This window comes from Gobio gobio (genome assembly GCF_949357685.1).
Source record: "Gobio gobio genome assembly, chromosome: 21".
In the NCBI taxonomy this organism is placed as follows: Eukaryota; Metazoa; Chordata; class Actinopteri; order Cypriniformes; family Gobionidae; genus Gobio; species Gobio gobio.
This window is the reverse complement of record NC_137117.1, coordinates 17,862,736-17,882,169: the sequence shown is the minus strand read 5'-3', so window position 1 is coordinate 17,882,169 and position 19,434 is coordinate 17,862,736. Positions and strand designations below refer to the sequence as shown.

General features: G+C 36.5%; 1 protein-coding gene across 2 annotated transcripts; it reads right to left on the bottom strand.

The window, feature by feature from the left end:
* Nucleotides 1-862: 862 nt before the first annotated feature.
* Nucleotides 863-18,455, bottom strand: pou6f1 (POU class 6 homeobox 1). 2 transcript variants are annotated; one of them, XM_079802444.1, is made up of 12 exons: nucleotides 18,083-18,441; nucleotides 15,672-15,796; nucleotides 15,294-15,338; nucleotides 11,020-11,203; nucleotides 10,688-10,803; nucleotides 9,538-9,763; nucleotides 7,227-7,441; nucleotides 6,909-7,037; nucleotides 6,555-6,788; nucleotides 4,662-4,797; nucleotides 4,266-4,434; nucleotides 863-2,748 (listed from the first exon to the last, which is right to left on the bottom strand). In XM_079802444.1, exons 2-12 carry the CDS (start codon nucleotides 15,723-15,725, stop codon nucleotides 2,403-2,405), a joined length of 1,854 nt encoding a protein of 617 aa, XP_079658570.1. In that variant the 5' UTR covers nucleotides 15,726-15,796; nucleotides 18,083-18,441; the 3' UTR covers nucleotides 863-2,402. The 2 variants fall into 2 exon arrangements, with proteins under 2 accessions (XP_079658570.1, XP_079658571.1); XM_079802445.1 differs by lacking the exon at nucleotides 15,294-15,338 and having other exon boundaries at nucleotides 18,083-18,455.
* Nucleotides 18,456-19,434: the final 979 nt, after the last annotated feature.

Sequence of the window (19,434 nt, the reverse complement as noted above, 5' to 3'; positions counted from 1 at the left end):
ACTCTTTGTTGAACACAGATCTTATTTTTTGCGATTTTCCAAAAGTCTATGGGGAAAATGAATGGCTTTTTGATCGAGGGAACCTATTTTTTTACGGTCTATGGAGGGAACCCATGCGCCGCTAACTTCCGGGTTGGCCTACAAAGTGACGTCATTACTTCGGCACTCTATTGACGGCAAGTATATAGCCTCACTTTCATAGGTGTTGTGCTGCTGTTAAAAGTATAAACACAAAAGTACCTAAATGTTTTGGCTCAATATATATTCTGACAAAATACCACAGTTCTTACAACAACCAACCCATCAATAAAAACAAATCATTCTGAAAGCTTCACACACTTTGAAGATACCACACTTGCTATGACTTTAGGGAAGGATAATCAATGCAGTGATGATTTTTTTGGTAGAAAATATGGTTACCATGGTAATGGACATTTTATTTTTTTGCATAGTAACAAATATCCATGCTATTTCAAGGCCACAGAAAGCATAAATAATACCATGGATTGCTGTGTATTATAATCATGCTTTCTAACTATGGTATTTTTGAAACAATGATAATAAATATTTAGCATTATTTTTTTTATAATGGTGGTTAAGGCCCTGCTATAGTTAGTGTCGCTATAGTTAAATCAAAGACCAAAAACCAAAACCTAAAGATTACAACACAATTGTATGAAACATTTTACCTTTGTTGTCAGGACAGACATTTAAAATGAACTTGAACAGTATACTTCTACAGGTTAATTTTTATGTGTTCTGAGAATTCGTTTGTGAACTTTGCAGTCTGAGTGTGTGGAACACAATCATGGCAAGATGTCAAAAGGTATTTACCAAGATATCAAAATCAAATACAACATATCCGTTTAGAGTTAATTTATTCAAATAACAAGTTAATACCAAACATTACAATTGATACAAAATAAATATAGTTAATGGAGTACCATACCATTGTTTATAATCTGTAAATGCATTTAGGCATCATTTTAAAAATGATAAGTTCTGCGCAGATTAATATGTTGAAAAGATGCTGCTTTTTTACATGTTTATTCTATGTCATTTGTTTAAACACTGTCTAATACCATTCCTTCTTCACAACATTAAAATGTAAATGTATGGTACTGTACCAATCAAGATAAGAATCCATTAGATAAATACTGAAGGTCCATAAGAACAATATAGCTTTATGCTTAGAACAAACATGTGAAACATGTTACAACACACTTCTGTCTGGGCTGTTTTACTAAATGGGGAAATGTTCATATCACCTGTGAATATGGGAGTACAAAAGGGAGCACAATCCAAATTCATTAATGATGAATTGAATTTATGATAGTAATATCTTGTAACACTTGTTTGATGGCTCATTGATCAACAATTAAACAAACTTTCAGTGTTCAGCGAATGTTTCTTAAGTGCCCTATATATTTAGTGATGCAAGTTTGTCTTCAATATCATCTCCTGATATTAATATTTGCTTTCTGGTTATGATAAAAACATTAACAGTAAAATCCATAGGACATGTTCTAGCATGTCAGCCATTGTAATATTTGATACAGTTACAGTTTTCTATTTAAAACAGTGGAAATCATACAATTCTCTGGCATATGAAAGTACAATGGCAGCTGAAATGGAAAAATTGGAGCTAGCCACATAAAAGCAGGGCATGCTTTCTGATTCAGAGTACTATGATTGTCCACTTGACTGAACCACATCTACAGTATTAAAGCACAAAGACCGGGCCACCACAGCACTCATAGAAACTGAAATAAAGACCTGAATACACCCTCTTAGATGGACTTTTTGGAAGGTTTAAGATGACCAAAAACCAATTATTTGTCTCAGGCATTGTACAATCACATAGCTTAAAGTTTACAGCAAAACTATACGAACATGAATAAAAATAAAATACAAGTCATATGATTAAAGAGCCTCTTAAATGTACTAAATGTAGTCAGAAGCCATAGTAAAAAGCAAAATAAAGTAAAGTAAAATTTTAATGGTCAAGAATATTGTTGGTTTCTGCGAAAAACAAAAAAACTAAATGAGAGAGCTTATTTTGCTAGCTTTCTCTATTATGTATTAAGGAAGTGCTTATTTTCATCTATAAAAACAGCAAATACAGGATTTCGTCGCTTCGTCCCCATTTTAAATAGTTCAAAAGCCATTTGGCATTGAAAAGTGTGGTGGCATGGCAAAAAGTTACTCTGCATGCAGCATAACGGAAACAAAAAACAACAAAAAGAGTATGTTTGACGCTATTCTAAGACCACACACACAATTCAAGTGCTGCTGGCTTCATCACAACAGCAAATCAGTTATTTCAGTCCTTTTGCAACTAGCACCAATACATCAATGTCCAAAAGGTTCTTCTGATGCACTCTAAGAGACTTGCCATCGTCCTACTGGGCCTGAAACACGTTGATCTTGCTTGTATTTTTCAGAGTCTGTCGACGATTACAAAACCAGACCCGAACCACCTCTCGGTCATAATTCAGCTCCTTTGCGATCTCAGTAATCTCTTGGCCAGTTGGAAGGGAGTTTTTCTCAAAGTAAGTGTTGAGGACCTCGATGGCCTGCGGTGTGAAGCTCGTTCTCCGTTTGCGCTTCTTGGAGGGTTCCCCACCAACAAACTCCATCAAGTTCTGCTGACCTTTCTGATTCCAGAGCTCAGCCTCTGCCAGCCAGCGCTCCAGCACGGGTTTCAGCTTCTGGGCACTTTTAGGAGTGATGTCAAGCTTCTCAAATCTTCAAAAAAGAGGCAAAGTGTCAACACACAAGATATTGAAGTCGACTGTGAATCTTTACGGCACTTATATTTGAGAACAGATTTTATATGTTTTATTAATGTAATAAGTAAATAATAATTATATAAACAACAACAACAACAACAAAAATATATATATATATAACCAAATACCAATTATTTGTCTCAGGAACTGTACAAATTACATTTACACAATTAAAGTTTACAGCAAAAAATATAACCATATATAAAAAGCGGCACAGGTAATAACGTCAGCTGAATTCTCGCTCTCTTCTCTCCGATGGCAAAGTGACACACACCCACCTCCTCTCACTCATTCGTCTCATTCGCTCCAGTTAATAGTGCTTGTATTGCAAATAACAGCTTGTGAGTCGCAACTTACCAAAATGAGTGGATTACTGCACTTAAATGCTCAAATACGTACAAAGTTATGTCAAAATGCCCGTCTTGGCGAGTATTCAGCTAAACATAGTCAGTTTTGGAACATAGTTGAGAAAGATAATGCATGTTATGTAACAGTATATTGGTTCTGTGCATAAAATCTGTGTTAATCATAAAAACAAAAGACCAAGAAAATTACTCTCTGCTCTTGCCTGAATAAGTTCGCTTTAATTCTAAACATTAATCTGTATTTAATTTTTTACCATGAAGACTACCCAGTGTTATTTTACATTTGATTACTTTAATTTCTATAGTATTTCTAACCTGAATTTACTGTATACCCACCTTATTCTATTGCATTTATTTGTGCTGTTGTTTGCAATTTGTTCTTATTTTATTACGGACTTTATACTTGAGGTTTTTTTTAGGGCTGTCGATTTAACGCATTAATTAGATTAATTAGTTACGGTAAAAAAAATTACGCATTAAAATTATTAATGCATTTAAAGCACTTGCCTCGCCTCGCCCCGGACCTACTTAGGTCATCTTTCAGTTCATACAGTTGATTGATGAAGAATATGATGCAGGGCAACAACTCACTGTGTGATGAAGCCTATAGAATGCAGTTAGAATGTCCCTAAAATTCAAGATATGAGGCGAAAACGCCCATTTTAGTTTCAGGGAGTTTATACACTGGGAACGTTTGTTGTGGTTGATTGTTCCCGCCGGTGCTCAAATACACTGCAGTCTCCCTTTCGCTCGTATCCAAAGACTATCAACACTATCATCCCTTTCATGTGTTTTATTGAACTAAATACATCGTCATCTGATAAAACGCATGCGCAGGATACTTTTCTTGTCGAGCACGAGACGAGTGTAAATGATCTTATACAACAGTTTAATAAAATAAGTTAATATTGTGTTGTTTTAGACAATATTGTCTGTTTTGCCAAAGAAAATGTAAAGACAAAGCAGAACTGTTTTGGACGATCAGGTGAACTAATGATTCAATGGACCATAGAGAAAACCATTACTGAATGAATCAAACAGATCAGGACCGGTTCAATCATTCCAGTGCAGACCTGTAAGACACATCAAGAGAAACAAAGAGATTAACCTGCAGATGGCTGACTGACTGTAAGCAGGACCCTCTGTAGCAGTGAGAGCCTGGCCAACTTGAGTCTGTGTCAACCCCAGAGAGAGCCGTCGAATCTTAAAATTCTTGGCAAACTCCCGGATCTCCTCCAGATTAATGGCCTCTTCTTCATTCACAGCAGACTGTGGCTCTAACGAAAACAAAAACTGAATTAGGACTTCTGGATCCTGTCCAGATCATACACAACATTAGCAATTTACCCATGAGTCACTGAAACATCGATCTTCAAAACTGAAATATGATCCAAACAGTCTTAAAGAATTGCTCCTATTCAATTATGTGACTGAAGAAGGTTGTAAATGCAATACTTACAAACATAAACAGTAAAGATATACTACCATTAAAATATAAACCTACTGCTGACAAGCTGCCCCACTGTAGGCATGTCTCCACAGGCGATGGCACCGGTAGAGGTGAGGGGTGTGACTGTTTTCACCATTTGTGGCTGGGGAGCAATGATCACTTTAGATGGGGCCACTTTCCCAATCGGACCCTAGAGAATGAATTACAGCCCATCAACAAATATGACGATCATTTTACAAATATTTCATTTTAGAAAATGTTCTAAAGCAAAAACTCACCCCCTGATTTTGCCTGGGCATTGCAAGGTAATTTCTAAACTTTTTGCTTGAGTTCATTGCTATTAAATTGGTTGGGTGCTTTGGGTGGCTGCTATGCGATTGCTAAGTGGATGCTAGGGCATTCTGCTCATTGGAAAAGCGTGCCTGTGGCAACATTTCTGCAAAAAGATATTACGTTGCTTCTTGCATGTTTTGTGACACTTTCAAAGTGAAATGTCCACTCAGTGGCACTAAAAGTGTGTACAGTTTTATCTGAAACAGATGAACATGAATCTACCATTTTATTACATTGGTTGTTGTATGTATCATGGCAGTTTGTAAATGAAATGTCCGTTCAGTGGTGCTAAACGGTTAATGCTCTATTGCGTATGGAAATAACATACTAGCTACACTAAACCTAATCGTTATTGCAAATAAAAGCAAGCCTGAAATAAAAACGCATTTGCTGAAGCAACCATGCTATTTTAGCATGATTCAACAAGTCTTTGAGCTCTTTTATAATGACTCAAGGGACTCGTGTCTGAGAGTTTACAAATCATGTGCTAAGGTAAAAGTATTATGAGATCATAGCATTGTGCAAAAGAACGATGCAAAAATAAGTCGTTATTAATGTATAATTTGCTCTTGTATTCTTAATTTTTGTGAACAGCAATAATAGTTTTTGGTGTTTTACTGCCACTAGTGTTCATTTCAGCTGGAAACTGCACTAAACTGTATATAGGTATGTTTTCCAAATATGTAGGTAGAGGCATGTTTTTCCAATGAGTATATTTTGGCATTCTGAGGGGATGCTGAGGCATCGCTAGGTGGTTGCTAAGCAGTTGCTAGGGTATTCTGAGTGTTTTTTTAAGGGGGGCGTGGGGGGGGGGGGGGGGTCCGCACACAGGGCACGCACATTCTATGATTATCAGTTTATGGTCAGCAATATTGTTATGTTTAAAGACATTATGAAATTAAGATAATGTCTATACTATGTTATAATTGTACTGTACAATTAAACACAATTGTTGCTAAGTCTGCAGCCTGAACATTTTACCTTAGGGCGTAACTTACATTAACTGAATTCATTGAGAATCTTACCTGAAAATCCAAACACATCAATCTTCATCCACACAGCTGATTTCTGTATTTTGTCTCTCAGAATCAGTGGTTTGTCGCATATAATTCAAGGTACTTCCCAATTTCACTGAGTTTTTCATCATCTTTATGTTACGCTAATTTCAGCAATAGTATCCAGCTGAGGTGCGTGACCTGGTGCCGGTTTATTTATTATATTTTTCCTATAGGTCTATGTTTAGGCTTTATTCAAGCAGTTAAACTATAATTGTAAAGGTAAATATATTTTGCAGCACAGGGTGAAGTTAGCATGTACATCAATGACGATTTGAGACAATTATAATGTAGGCTAAATTTAATATAAAAGTAGGTAAATGGCACTCTGTGGCGTCATAGCTGGGCGCTGCGGACAGATGCTGAATGGTGCTGCCGATGTGTGTACATTCATTTTAAACGCGTTGCGCGGCGCTGCGTTTCTCTTCCGGTGTGCAACCCCCTTTACTTTAAAGGATATACTGATTCTTAGAAAGTACAAAAATGGCACAGACTACACAAAAATTTTATAATTATTAACAGACTAATGAAAAAGCCATAGTGGCCGGCTCTACAGTACCTGCGTGGTTTTAGTGAGTGTCAGGGGCACAGTGGCTTTGGGGAAGACGGAGGCAGCGGATGGGGCAGCCGCTGTTGGACCATTCCCTATCGTAGCAATGATCTGGCCTTGGGAGTTCAAGATCAGCTGTGGGGACATGGTCTGGACCTGCAGGCCTTGAGCGGGTAATGCAGAGGCTGCCGCAGCTCCAGCCAGTGATGCAGGGTTGACAAGCAGAGGAAGTGTTCCGATCACCTAAAACACAGGTATGACACTAATGAGACTGGTTTGTAAAAATCATTGAGTAAGAAGGCTTGCTTTTGCGAAAAATGTGTCTGTTAAATGAATATATGAACATTTAAATGTAGTACTAACCTGGCCTTGTGCGTTGGTAATGAGCTGACTTGTGAGTCCTGCCACATTAGACATGGCGCTGGTGAAGATGGGAGTTGTAGTAAGAGAGCTGATGAACTGAGGCTGAGCTCCCAAAGAGGCTGCGCTAATCTGGAAAAATATATTTACATTTTAATATTTCGACTACATCTATGATTGAGTGCTATCAGGATGTGAACCAATATACCAAAAGGTGTTTATAAAACAAATTGCCTACCTTTAAAAATCTAATTTTTCACATGCGATACAACTAAACCCAAAAACGTGTTTCTATTCATAATAGATGTGTTCCCTACTCACAATTGCAGGGTTGATGGACAGGCCTGCAGTCTGAAGTGTTGCGACAGAGGCACTAGGCTCTGACATCTTCTGCACCACAGATGCGGTGGTGGCTGGCGTGGTCTGCGTTGGCTGCAGGGCCGCTTGAACGGACTGCAGAGCAGACACCTGGGGCTGCAGGACCGCCTGTGCAGGTGACTGCAGCTGCGTCTGGACAGAGTTCAACACAGTAGCAGCTGGAAAAAGAAAACAGGCTGTTGTAACCTTCAAAACAAATTAAAAAAGAAGAGTTTGTATGCTCAGTAAAACACCTTGGCTTGTACCATTAAAATTGTCATTATGAACGGTTTACTGGTCTGGACAAAAATACCATTTCATATTTAAACACAATATGCTGCCCTTAATCCATGCATTTTAACCCCCAGGGGTCGGCCAGCCAAAGTCAGTGACTGCCTCAATTTTTTCTTATCAGTTCCAAAAAGACTCAAATAACTCATAACATCATTGTCATACAGACAAATGCTATACATCGTTTTAAACTGTTAAGTATTGACTTTTATTTGTGTATACTCACAATAAAAACAAAATGTACTTTTCGTCAAATAAATAAAATGAACATGATGCACATTTAGCCGTCTCTCTGTCAGTGAAGTCCATTCTGAAATGTGTCTGAAAATGAGCTGAAACTCAGAATACTTGCCACACAGACGTTGAACGTTTCAGGTTTTAAATAATGTAAATCAAATCGAAAACAAATATTCTCTGTTTATGTAATCTGTTTGAAAAGAGAGAGATGTCAGTCGTCCGCTAATGCGGCCACACCCATGGAAGAGGGAGTTCTATTCAAAGGCAAATTCTGACGCGATCCAATGCGAGTATCCCTGCCTGCATCAGCTCGAAAAAACGCTTCAAGTTTAGTGAGATTCATGTACTTTACATCGTTTTGAGATGCGGTGAGGAATAATTTACCTCAGAAGAAGAGCTGGTTTCAGTTTCATATCGAGGAGCAACGGATCCAGCCGAGGATTGTAACGGGACAGTTTATCCTTAAATAATTTTTTCTAAATCACATTATAGACTAGTGTCTGAATATTAAACCGCAAAAAGACAGTTAAAATACGAATCCTACATGTTCTGTCTCTGTGTGAATGATGGCGCTCACGCACATACTTACAGTAGTAAGCATGCCATATTGGCTTTTCCCAAACTATATTGCTATACTGAGATGAGTGAAATCGACTGATATATGTAATAAATACTGAAATAAAATGTCTTAGCAACGTATTAAACTGCAGATTAACATTTATAGGCTCTATAATATAACAAAAAATAGTAATGTGTCCAATCTTTTAACCGGTACTGTATATAATTTAAAATATAATAGGCCTATACAAAAATGTTCTCACATACTGTGCAATAATACATACATACATGCATGCATGAGATCACAAAAATCATGTTTTCTGTTAAGAATGGATATTATATTAACTACATCTATAATAGTTGCTATGATACTGTTATCAGTGCTCACTGATGTTTTTTTTTTTTATCTTACAGATTTGAGAATCACAGTGACTTGATACTGGCCCACATAGGACATTCTGCATAAATATGGTGAAGCTCACTGACTGGAAGCAGGAGAGTTTTTCTTCTTCTCAGTGGACAGAGACACCAAATACCTTGGAAATGCCAGGTATATGATTTATCTTTGAACAGGATTTATTTCCAGGTATAACTGTACTCAAAATGTGTCTTTGGCTCTCAATTTATAGTGTTAACTATATTCTAAATAAACTACAAAAAATATATTTATTTTGTCCTGTTTGGTCCACATATTCTCTCTTATAGTTCCCACTCATATACCTGACTGAAAGGCCCATTCATTATGCGGCTTATGCCGTTCTTTGTCTTCTCAGGTGTGAATCAAAACATTATTCATGATTGTTCACACCCTCACACATATTGCTTTTGTAAACAAAAAGTGTCTTACAAATTGTATTGTTTTATGTGAATGAGTATGCACAATGATTTTCACATAATGTTTAAGCAAAAACTCTAGGCAACAACATCCATTAGTCTAAAGTATTGTGTTGCTCACATATTATGGTAGCCCAGTTTGTGCTGAATACAGTGTAACAATAATATGTTTATAAGCAACTGAAAAAAGCACAAATGTCATAGCATGTCAAAACTTCTAAAGGGCCCAAAACTGCCTCAGATGCTGGAGGGTTAAATTGAATCTCATGCCAAAAGAATTAATATAAAATGTGCACTTTTTCAAAGATGCTTTGCACCTGATGAATATGCAAAATATGTACAAGCAGCACCTTACCTTGCAGTCCTGCAAACGGCAGCTTCAGCAGTCCTCCGGCGGGACTGACTGCCGTGAGACCAGGGATGGTGGCGACAGTGGCAGTGGGCAAGGTGAGCACTGCCAGACCACCCTGACCACCCACAGACCCAGCCATACTCAAAGGAATGAGCAGGGGCTGACCCAGAGAACCTTGCTGGGCAAACATGCCAGTCATCAGAGAGGCCAAACCATCCTGAGTCAGGACCTGGGAAGGTAATGGCATAAATATCTAATTATTATATCAAATGTTTCTAAATTTACAGGTACTTTGCTGACATTTGCACTTTTAAAAACTATTAAATAAATTGTGTTAACTGGAAAAAAATCTGGAAAAAAAAGGAGTTTTAAATGGAAAAAAATTAACTAAAAACAACAACTCGTTTTTGATAATTTTCACAAAAGTTTCATGGCCCCCAGGATATTTTGTTGTATGAATATCTGAACATGCAATAAATCAAAAGACAGAACAGACCCTCTGCTATTAACAAAAAAGAAAATAAAAAGTATTCTAGCTTCATGCATTCCTTTATCAACACTTGATAATGCATTCCTTTAATCAACACAAGAATGTGGGTAAGTTTCATGAAAAAGTTACATTTTGAGCAAAAAGCTGAGAAAATTCACGTTTTAGACTAAATCCAGATCGGATTCAGAACGATATAGATCAGTAGATCGAGTCCATCAACAGCCCCAAAGCTTCACAGTCCTATAGCTCGTCCTGGGTCGACATTTCATTCAGTAACATTAGGCAGTTTTGATTGATATGCTGTTTAATGTTAATGATCACGTTATTTTACATATGCATCTGCTTACATATGCTATCGCTTGTTTCTGCTTCTTCACACGTCTTTTGATCAGGAGATTCAGTACTCTTTCAGAAGATGTGTAATAGTGCCCCCTACCGTATAACAGTGAAAACACGGAAAGCCAGGAAATTCCGTCAATGGCGGGGAAAGAGTAAAAAGAAAATTGGAATTGTTGCCTTGCCTCAGATCACTTGTTAATGTTCATTCAAATTCATGTCATGATATGAACATCCACAATTCAGAAATGATCAAGAGCATGGAGCAAAATTGACATTGAAAGTTTCCCTCTGTATTTTAAACAGCAAAACGGAAATGGTGTTCACCTGTGGGCAGGCCTGGACAGTGATGGGTAAGCTGGTCTGCGGCTGGGCTTGAGACACACTGATGGGGGCTGTGGAGACCACGGTCTGGACAGCAGGTGCTGAGACCTCCACAGACACTACATGCAAAGAGAGTCAGTTTTGCTGAAACCTTTTATTTTGAAATGATTTTCCATGCATAGGAAACACAATGAATGGTGGGGTCTTTCTTAAACCATGCATTTATAACAATTATGACTCTAAATGCTTCTTTGATGGTGGTGCCTTTGAATACTGGGTTGCTATGATACCAAACTAGTGTGGCTATTTATATCAGTCAATTTTATCAGCCTCACCAGCTGTGGTAGTGCTTGTGGTTACAGGACTGTCCAACGGACCCTCCTCATCTGCATCCAGGGTCTGACCAGCACCTTCTTCGCCCCCCGAGTCCACCTTCCCATCAGCCCCAGAAGATGACAAGGCTGTATCCACCTCCACCTCCAACACACGAATGGTCTCCTGACCTGACATGACAATGACCTGGAGGAAGGGGTATAACAGGTTATAAATGCTCTCCTTTCTGGGCTATTGGGGGCAGTGTTGACAAGATGAAAATGCGCCATGGTCTGTTATGGATGAGTTTACACCTGTGTGTGTAGTCTGATCTCACAGATATTTTATTAAAATACTAATAAGGTTTGCGGAGCAAAAGAGTATGAATCTGTTGCAACTAGAGCTGGGAGATATATTGAATATTTGCAATGGTTTTATTGCGTTTTTTTTATTTGTATTATTTGGTCATTAAGGAGCAATTTTACTCTTTTTTATATAATTTTTTTTTATACTTTTGCAAAATAATAATTTGAAATCACGTACACTCAAGATCAGTAGCATAATAAAAGCTGTTTTATCAGACATGGTGGACCCTATAGGACGATCCATTCCATGTTGAGATCACATGACCAGTAGAATACGATTCACTTAAAGCCTACTGTTACTGGACACTATCGCTCAAGCAATAAACAAATCATGGCTGATTGTTAAAGGGTTAATTATGTCATTAATTACTCACCCTCGTGTCTTTCCCAACCCGAAAGGCGTTCGTTTATCTTCAGAACACAAATGAAGATCTTTTTGAAGAAATCTGAGAGCTTTCTGTCCCTCCATTGACAGCCTATGCTGTCTTTACTACCTTTCTGGGGCTTGAAAGTGGTAGTTGCGTAGCTGTCAATGGAGGGGCAGAAATCGCTCAGATTTCATCAAAAATATCTTCATTTGTGTTCCGACGATTAACAAAAGTCTAACGGGTTTAGAAGGATTTGAGGGTGAGTAATTAGTAACAGAATTTTCATTTTTGGGTGAACTAACCCTTTAATGGAGCATTTTTGCAATTGCAAAAAGTGTAAACATTTAGTTCATGTCACTATTAGTTCTAGACACCATTAAAAAAAAGTTCATAAATGTAAACAAAACAAAAAAAGATGTTGTAATTAATTTTTGTGATTCAGTTCAAATTGTCAATTTTGATGAATCGAAGATTTGATGAAAGATTTGTTTGCAGCATTACTCAAAAGTGCATGTATTAAAATATTTTGGTAAAAAAATATATGTAGATCATATTATTACTTTTCTTTAATATGCAGTTTTATATTAGTGCATTCACGATTAAATGTCATTTTCTTTGGGTTCATTTATTGTATTATGGCATAAAAAACATATAATTTTGTGCAATATCGCCCAGCCCTACTTGGCACGTTTCAAAGGCATTTAACAGCTGTAAAAGAGGCTCGATAGTTTGAAAACAAGCTAATTAGGTAAGAAAAAGCAGCAGAGGATGTACTAATGTTAACAGGTGCCCATGAAACCCATGGCATGTGAACTCTAATGTCAACATGAGATTTTGAAAAGTGAATTCTGCTGTGTAACTGCGACTTTAACACTACTGTTCAAAAGTTTGGGGTCAGTCATTTTATTGTTTGTTTGAAATTTTAAATTGAATGTCATTAAAATGACAGTGAGGACATGTTAGAAAATATTTAAATTTTAAAATAAATCCTGTTATTTTGAACTTATTTTTTAAATCAAAGAATACTGAAAAAATGTATCACGATTTCCAAAAAATATTAATCAGCACAACTGCTTTACACATTGATAATAAGATAAGCAAATCAGCATATTAGAATGATTTCTGAAGGATCACGTGACAACAACGAGTATTGTTGCTGAAAATTCAGCTTTGCCATCACAGAAATAAATGACATTTTAAAATATATTAAAGTAGAAAATAGTTATTTTAAATTGCAATAATATTTCACAATATTACAGTTTTTACTGTATTTTTGATCAAATATAGTCAGCCTTGTTGAGCACAAAAGCCATGACACACCAAGCCGATGTTAAAGAACTAGCGGTGATGGAAGCGGACTGTGTTGTCACCTCACGTCGACAGCGTCTCGACCAAAAAGCTTCGCTTGGACACACCAACATGACTACAGGCGACTGTCAACTAGCACATGCATGTAAGGAAATAACCGTCTATATCAGCAGGCATCCATAGTCTATATTCATCATTCGAAAAAGGGAAACAGAAACTAGGATTGCAGATATACAAACTGTAAACAAAGCAGCGCTTGCTTAACATTTTGAATATCAGTCATGCCAATCGATTTCTTCATTACAGGTCGATTTCTTCATTCTTAAAATATTTTTGCGCATTGTAATGCTCAGGTAAAATGACGAAAAATTAGAACAGCCTTCTGTCTGTGCAGTCTTGCCTTCTTTGAACACTTTTGCTTTTATAGAATGGTGCAGGTATGACGTAAATTTATAGGCCAAAATGCAGAAGGAGTTTTAGCACTTCCGGGTTCTATTGTCCCGAAGTCAATGTGGTTTTTTAATGGATTTTTGGTTAAATGGCTGAAATAAGGTCTGTGGTGAACACAAGTTCAAGATACTTTCACGTTTTATCCTACAACATAAAAATACATCAGTATTACCCCACTCATTATTATTTTTTTTTTTAAAGCTCTTTTTTTTAAGTGTCTTGAAAAAGGCGGTTGCTAAAGTGGCTAAATGGGACTACAGAGGTTGTTCGCTTTTACAGCCTCGTTATGCTCATAATTGTGCTCTTATAAACTATTCTAACTCAAAAGTTCTGGTACAATGCTTTTTATATAAAAACTGAAAGAGTTGCTGGAAGCTTAGTGGTGGGGACGTTGAATTTGTGGGACCGTGGTGTAGTTCGTTTATAGCCTACCTTTAGCTTTTTACTTCTTGCAGCTGCATTTAGGCTTCAAAAATTCATAAAAGTGTCGTTCATCTGAAAATTATCTTGATGGACAAAACGTGCAAGTATCCTAAACTTTTGTTGATCACAGATTTTTTGCGATAATCCAAAAGTCTATGGAAAAATCCTATTGGGTTTTAGCTGAGGGAACCAGTGTGATGCTAACTGCCGTTTGGCCTACAAAGTAACGTCATACCTGCACCACTCTATTCCTATGCACTGACTTGTTCGCTACGCTGAACAGCCAATCAGAGTTTTCTCTCTCACCAACATGCTCAATCGGCCAAAATACCCCCGACGATGTCCAACTAGGCCGACCGACCGACGGCTTGGTGTGTCAGAGCCTTAAACGGATAGTTCACCCAAAAATGAAAATTAGCCCATAATTTACTCACCCTCAAGTCATCCTAGGTGTATATGACATTCTTCTTTCAGACGAATAAAATTCGAGTTATATTACAAAAGTCCAGGCTAATCCAAGCATTAGAATTGGATTCATAGTTGCTCTGTTTTTGATGTCCATAAAAAAAATCTGCCCATCAAATAACGTGCTCCACGCAGCTCTGGGGTGTTAATAAAGGCCTTCTGAAGCGAATCGCTGCGTTTGTGTAAGAAAAATATCCATATTTAAAACTTTATCAAGTAAACTTTCGACCGACCGCCTTCCCTGTTCAATTTATGGAAAAAATGTTGAAAGTTCCCCTGCCGATCGAAAGACATGACGTCACGCACGCATCTTGAGTTTCACTTCCAACATTCAACACTTTTCCATGGAAGACGGTCGGCCGAAAGTTTACTTGATAAAGTTTTAAATATGAATATTTTTCTTACACAAACGTGTCGATTCGATTCAGAAGGCCTTTATTAACACCCCAGAGCTGCGTGGAGCACTTTATTTGATGGGCAGATTTTTTTTATGGACTTCAAAAACAGAGCAACTATTAATCAAATTCTAATGCTTGGATTAGCCTGGACTTTTGTAATATAACTCCGATTTTATTCGTCTGAAAGAAGAATGTCATATACACCTAGGATGACTTGGGGGTGAGTAAATGATGGGCTAATTTTCATTTTTGGGTGAACTATCCCTTTAAGAGACTTCTCTGAAAAACATTCAAAAATCTGACCGACCCCAAACTTTTGAACGGTAGCGTATTATAAAATGAAATAGCATGAAGAAATTTCTAAGCTTTTGCTCAGCTTAATGTTTAATCAAGCATTCTCGATCATGTTTCAGTCGAGATCAGAGAAACATCACAGGAGCAAATGCAGGGCTCGGGCAGAGAGGGAAGCTCAGCTCAGCGCCACGCAGAGAGCAGTACAGAGGCAGGAGAGGGTGCGTACCTGGTCGTCTTGTGCTGGGAATTTCAAAGTGCAGGAACCTAAAAGCTGAGAAAACACTTCTGCAGTCAGATAGTGAATGGCTAAAGAGAACAGAGATGCCAAGCACACATTAGGACACAGACAACCAACCCAACGAGGACACAAGTGACCTGAGTACAGCAAACAAACAAGAGCGTCTGCCCAAAAACTAGCATAAGCAATGATTTCTGCAAAAAAGCCTCACCACCAGAAGAGAATTGCTTGTGCTGTGAACGGAGACTGAACACTCACACATATGGGGCATGAGGCTGGACATGTGATGAAATGTTAAGGTACATTTGTGTTTTGGTAAGAAACATGTGAGAAACTTATGAGAATTATGACTTGACTCAAGAATACCTGTTCATTGACAGTGAGTGACGCATTGTTTGCAGGGAGATCCTCAGTGTCCATGATGAAGCTCTGAGGAGATCAATGATTCTGCATAGTGGTTGAAGGGGATGTTACCGGCTCCGCAGTACCACCTGAGACAAAAAATACTAGTAGTCACTAAGGATGCTAGACAGAACTTGATGCAGACTATCAAAGATTAAAGTCACCATGACACAACAATTTACCTTCTTAATACATGTCCCTGGTCTTACTGTGAATGATTTATCATGTTATTCCACAATGTAATAGCTTGCTCCATCACCGAAAAAAATATGTCTTTTTCATCAAAACCTTCCCTACAACTACCTGTCAGAGACCAATTTGAACTATTTCTGAATAAAATCAAGCCCTGTCCTATTTTTTTCTCAATCAAAAATACTGATTTTAAAAATAACATCATAGAAGGAACAAAAATATGTGACTTAATACAACAAAATCTGACAAATGTCACATTTCAATCAGAAATACTTTACATTATAAATGAATAAAAAATATGATTTTAAATTAAAAAAGTTATAGAGGTACCAAATATGTAACTCAGTACAATTCAATCTGACAAATATCACATTTCAAGCAGAAATACTACACATTATGCAAGAATGATTTTAAACATTTAAGGTACAAAATATGTGACTCAGTACAACTAAATCTGACATATCTCATTTGAATCAGAAATACTTCACATGCAATAAAAATTATGATTTTAAATATATATAAGGGTTATAAGGGTACAAAATATGTGTGACTTAGTACAACTAAATCTGAAATATATCACATTTCATGGAGAAATACTTAACATTTTGCAAGAAAAATTAGGATTTTAAATATTTAAGGAACAAAATATGTGACTTAGTACAACTAAATCTGACATAGCTCATTTCAATCAGAAATACTTCACATTATGGATGAAGAAATATTATTTTAAATATTTAAGGTACAAAATATGTGACTTAGTACAACTAAATCTGACAAATGTCAAATTTTTCTGCTTGTATTTCTGCTTGAAATTTGATATTTGTCAGATTTAGTTGTACTAAGTCACATATTTTGTACCTTAAATATTTAAAATAATATTTCTTCATCCATATTGTGAAGTATTTCTGCTTGAAATATGATTATAAGAGTACAAAATTAGTGACAGTACAACTAAATCTGACAAATATCAACTTTCAAGCAGAAATACTTCACAATATGGAAGAAACATGTTGATTAAAATATTAAGTTACAAAGGTGCTGTGCAATAAATATCTATCTATTTAAAAAAAAAAAAAAACTGTCCTGTGTGTTCTGAGCTAGATTAACTGAGACTTGCTACAGCACTTGCATACTGTTGCCCTTGACTGTTCTAGTTGCTTCTTTAGCTCTCATTTGTAAGTCGCTTTGGATAAAAGCGTCTGCTAAATGACTAAATGTAAATGTATATATAAAAATAGTATCCTATTAAATTCTCTTAAAAAAAAATACAACATTACAATATGGCCGTTTACTTTTAGTTGTCTCAAAACTATTAGGTTATTGCAATATGAATACATAGGTTATTTAGTTTCAAATATGATGATGACCAGCAACACACCCTCACAAAAAAAATCACTTCTGCTGCTATAATAATAATAATAATAATAATAATAATAATAATAATAATACCATAGCTTCTACAGTGGTTACTAGCCATCAAAATGACATTTCATTGTTTCAATTACATTACATGTTACATTTATTATGATTTCACAGCAATAGCAATGAGTGCATCAACTATTCTGGCGGGAACTATGATTACCATGGTAAAACTTTGAAAAGGCATTAACCAGATAATCATGACGTACTAGTCAATAGTGTAACGTCACGTCAATGACGCCCGCTCTCAAGGTTGTCAACTTAAAATATTAGGACCCAGGTCCCTCATAGTAGAACGTAAACAGTTTTTCGAAATTTGGTGGATTATTTTAATGAAGAAAAAAAAAATCGACTGAGCATATTCCAATGCAGTCACTGTGCAAGTGCATTGTAAGGTGTCTTGCAATATAATTTTGCGCATGTAATAATCCGAGAAACAATAGAGCATTATGTAAGTCTTGCGCATTTACACACCAAGCAGGCCTGAGTGAGGTACTAGTGCAGTCCTTCCAACACATTCACAATGCAATAATAAAACTCTCCCCACGGGACACACACTTCTACTAATCGCACTCCTCACATGCCAATATGCCATGACTCGGGACGGCATTTGATGTATTTCCTTTCTCTTTATCATAAATATATAAATTATGCTAATTAAGACCATTGCATATTAACCAAAAACTCATCTCGATTCCGCGAGTTGGTATAACGTTAGCGTTGTGCGAAAATACGTGCACGCTGTGGTCATATTCACGACTTACCCGCTGAAAGGTGGGATATTTTCCTTATTTCTCCTCCTTCGGCGAGCTTTGCCACAGTTTCTTTTAAATATGCATAATTAAAAATTCATCTCACAGCTTCCGACGCGCGCTACGAATGCACACAAAAGAGCTATTTGCATTGATAAGGAGGCTCGGGAAAGCGCTGGTCCTCTTTCTAACTAAATATTTAATGACGCCTTTCCGTGAACTGTCGTGTCGGTGAAGCAAATGCACCTTAATAGCCAAGGTAACCCCTTATCTGCAGAAAAGTACCTTAAAATTAACACAAATTTGCTCTTTTGCACTACGTCATGAACATAATTTATGCAGGCCGAGTCTAGCATTGAAAAAATGGCGCTGGCTCGACAGAACTAGAGCGATGGCCGTCTTAAAGGGGCAGTACACCGTGTTACTGCAGTTCACTGCACGAACACTTGATTCAAACTTTATTGCTGTAGTGTAAGGTAAGGTTATGCTCTAATGGTAAAATTGCTACTTATAATAATAATATTATTGCTGCTAAGGGGCAATTTAATATGATTAATCAGCCTATTATTGTTTATTATCCTATAATAATAATAATAATAATGACAAATCACTTTATCATGCTTATTAATATTCATGACATTCTACCTCTGTGTGGTTTCTTTACAGCTTTATTGGAAATTATATAGCCATATTTTAAGTCTAAATTTCCATAGGCTAAAATATGAATAAACAGAACAAAACACACAATTAAACTGTTCATTGCAAACCATGATTCAAACTATAATATTGCTATGTGAAGTCATGCACTAATAGTAAAATTACTAATGCTAATATGAGATAAATGTATTATTATTAATAAAAATGCTTTTCATGCTTATTATTAATATTAGTACTACATTACTAGTGTTTCCCAAAAACAATGTGAATAGAAATATTTAAAGACTTTAAAATATTGATATTCATGTCATTCTACCTCTGTGCAGTTTTTAACATTTTTTTATGCTTTAAAGGAAATCATATGTATATTTTATATGATTCTATGTAAAATATGTAAACAGAACAAAACAGACAATTAAATTGTTATATGCAATTATTCAAAATTGCTCTATGGCTTCTCCGTATTTACAAAAAAATTGTATTCCTTTAGCAGAGTTCTTTCTCAAATGATGAACACAAGTGAATAAAGAAATAGACTGCTAAAGAAAAAGAGTTTGGCTATACCAAAGAAGTTCATTCTTCAAATGTTCCCCAGAGATTTCAGGGAATTGCAAGCTATTGCATCTATTGCATTGTATATATGAATCTGTGAGAAAGCTTTACGCAAACCAGATGCATTCAAGTTGAAATGTTACACTTTCCTCCTC

Coding starts and splice junctions, on each gene's coding strand:
- pou6f1 (XM_079802444.1), bottom strand. CDS start 15,725: ATGGACACTGAGGATCTCCCTGCAAACAATGCGTCACTCACTGTCAAT. Junction 11,204..15,293: donor TCCCAGCACAAGACGACCAG/GTACGCACCCTC, acceptor CCCTTCCTCCAG/GTCATTGTCATGTCAGGTCA. Junction 7,442..9,537: donor GCCGTTTGCAGGACTGCAAG/GTAAGGTGCTGC, acceptor TTCTTTTTCCAG/CTGCTACTGTGTTGAACTCT.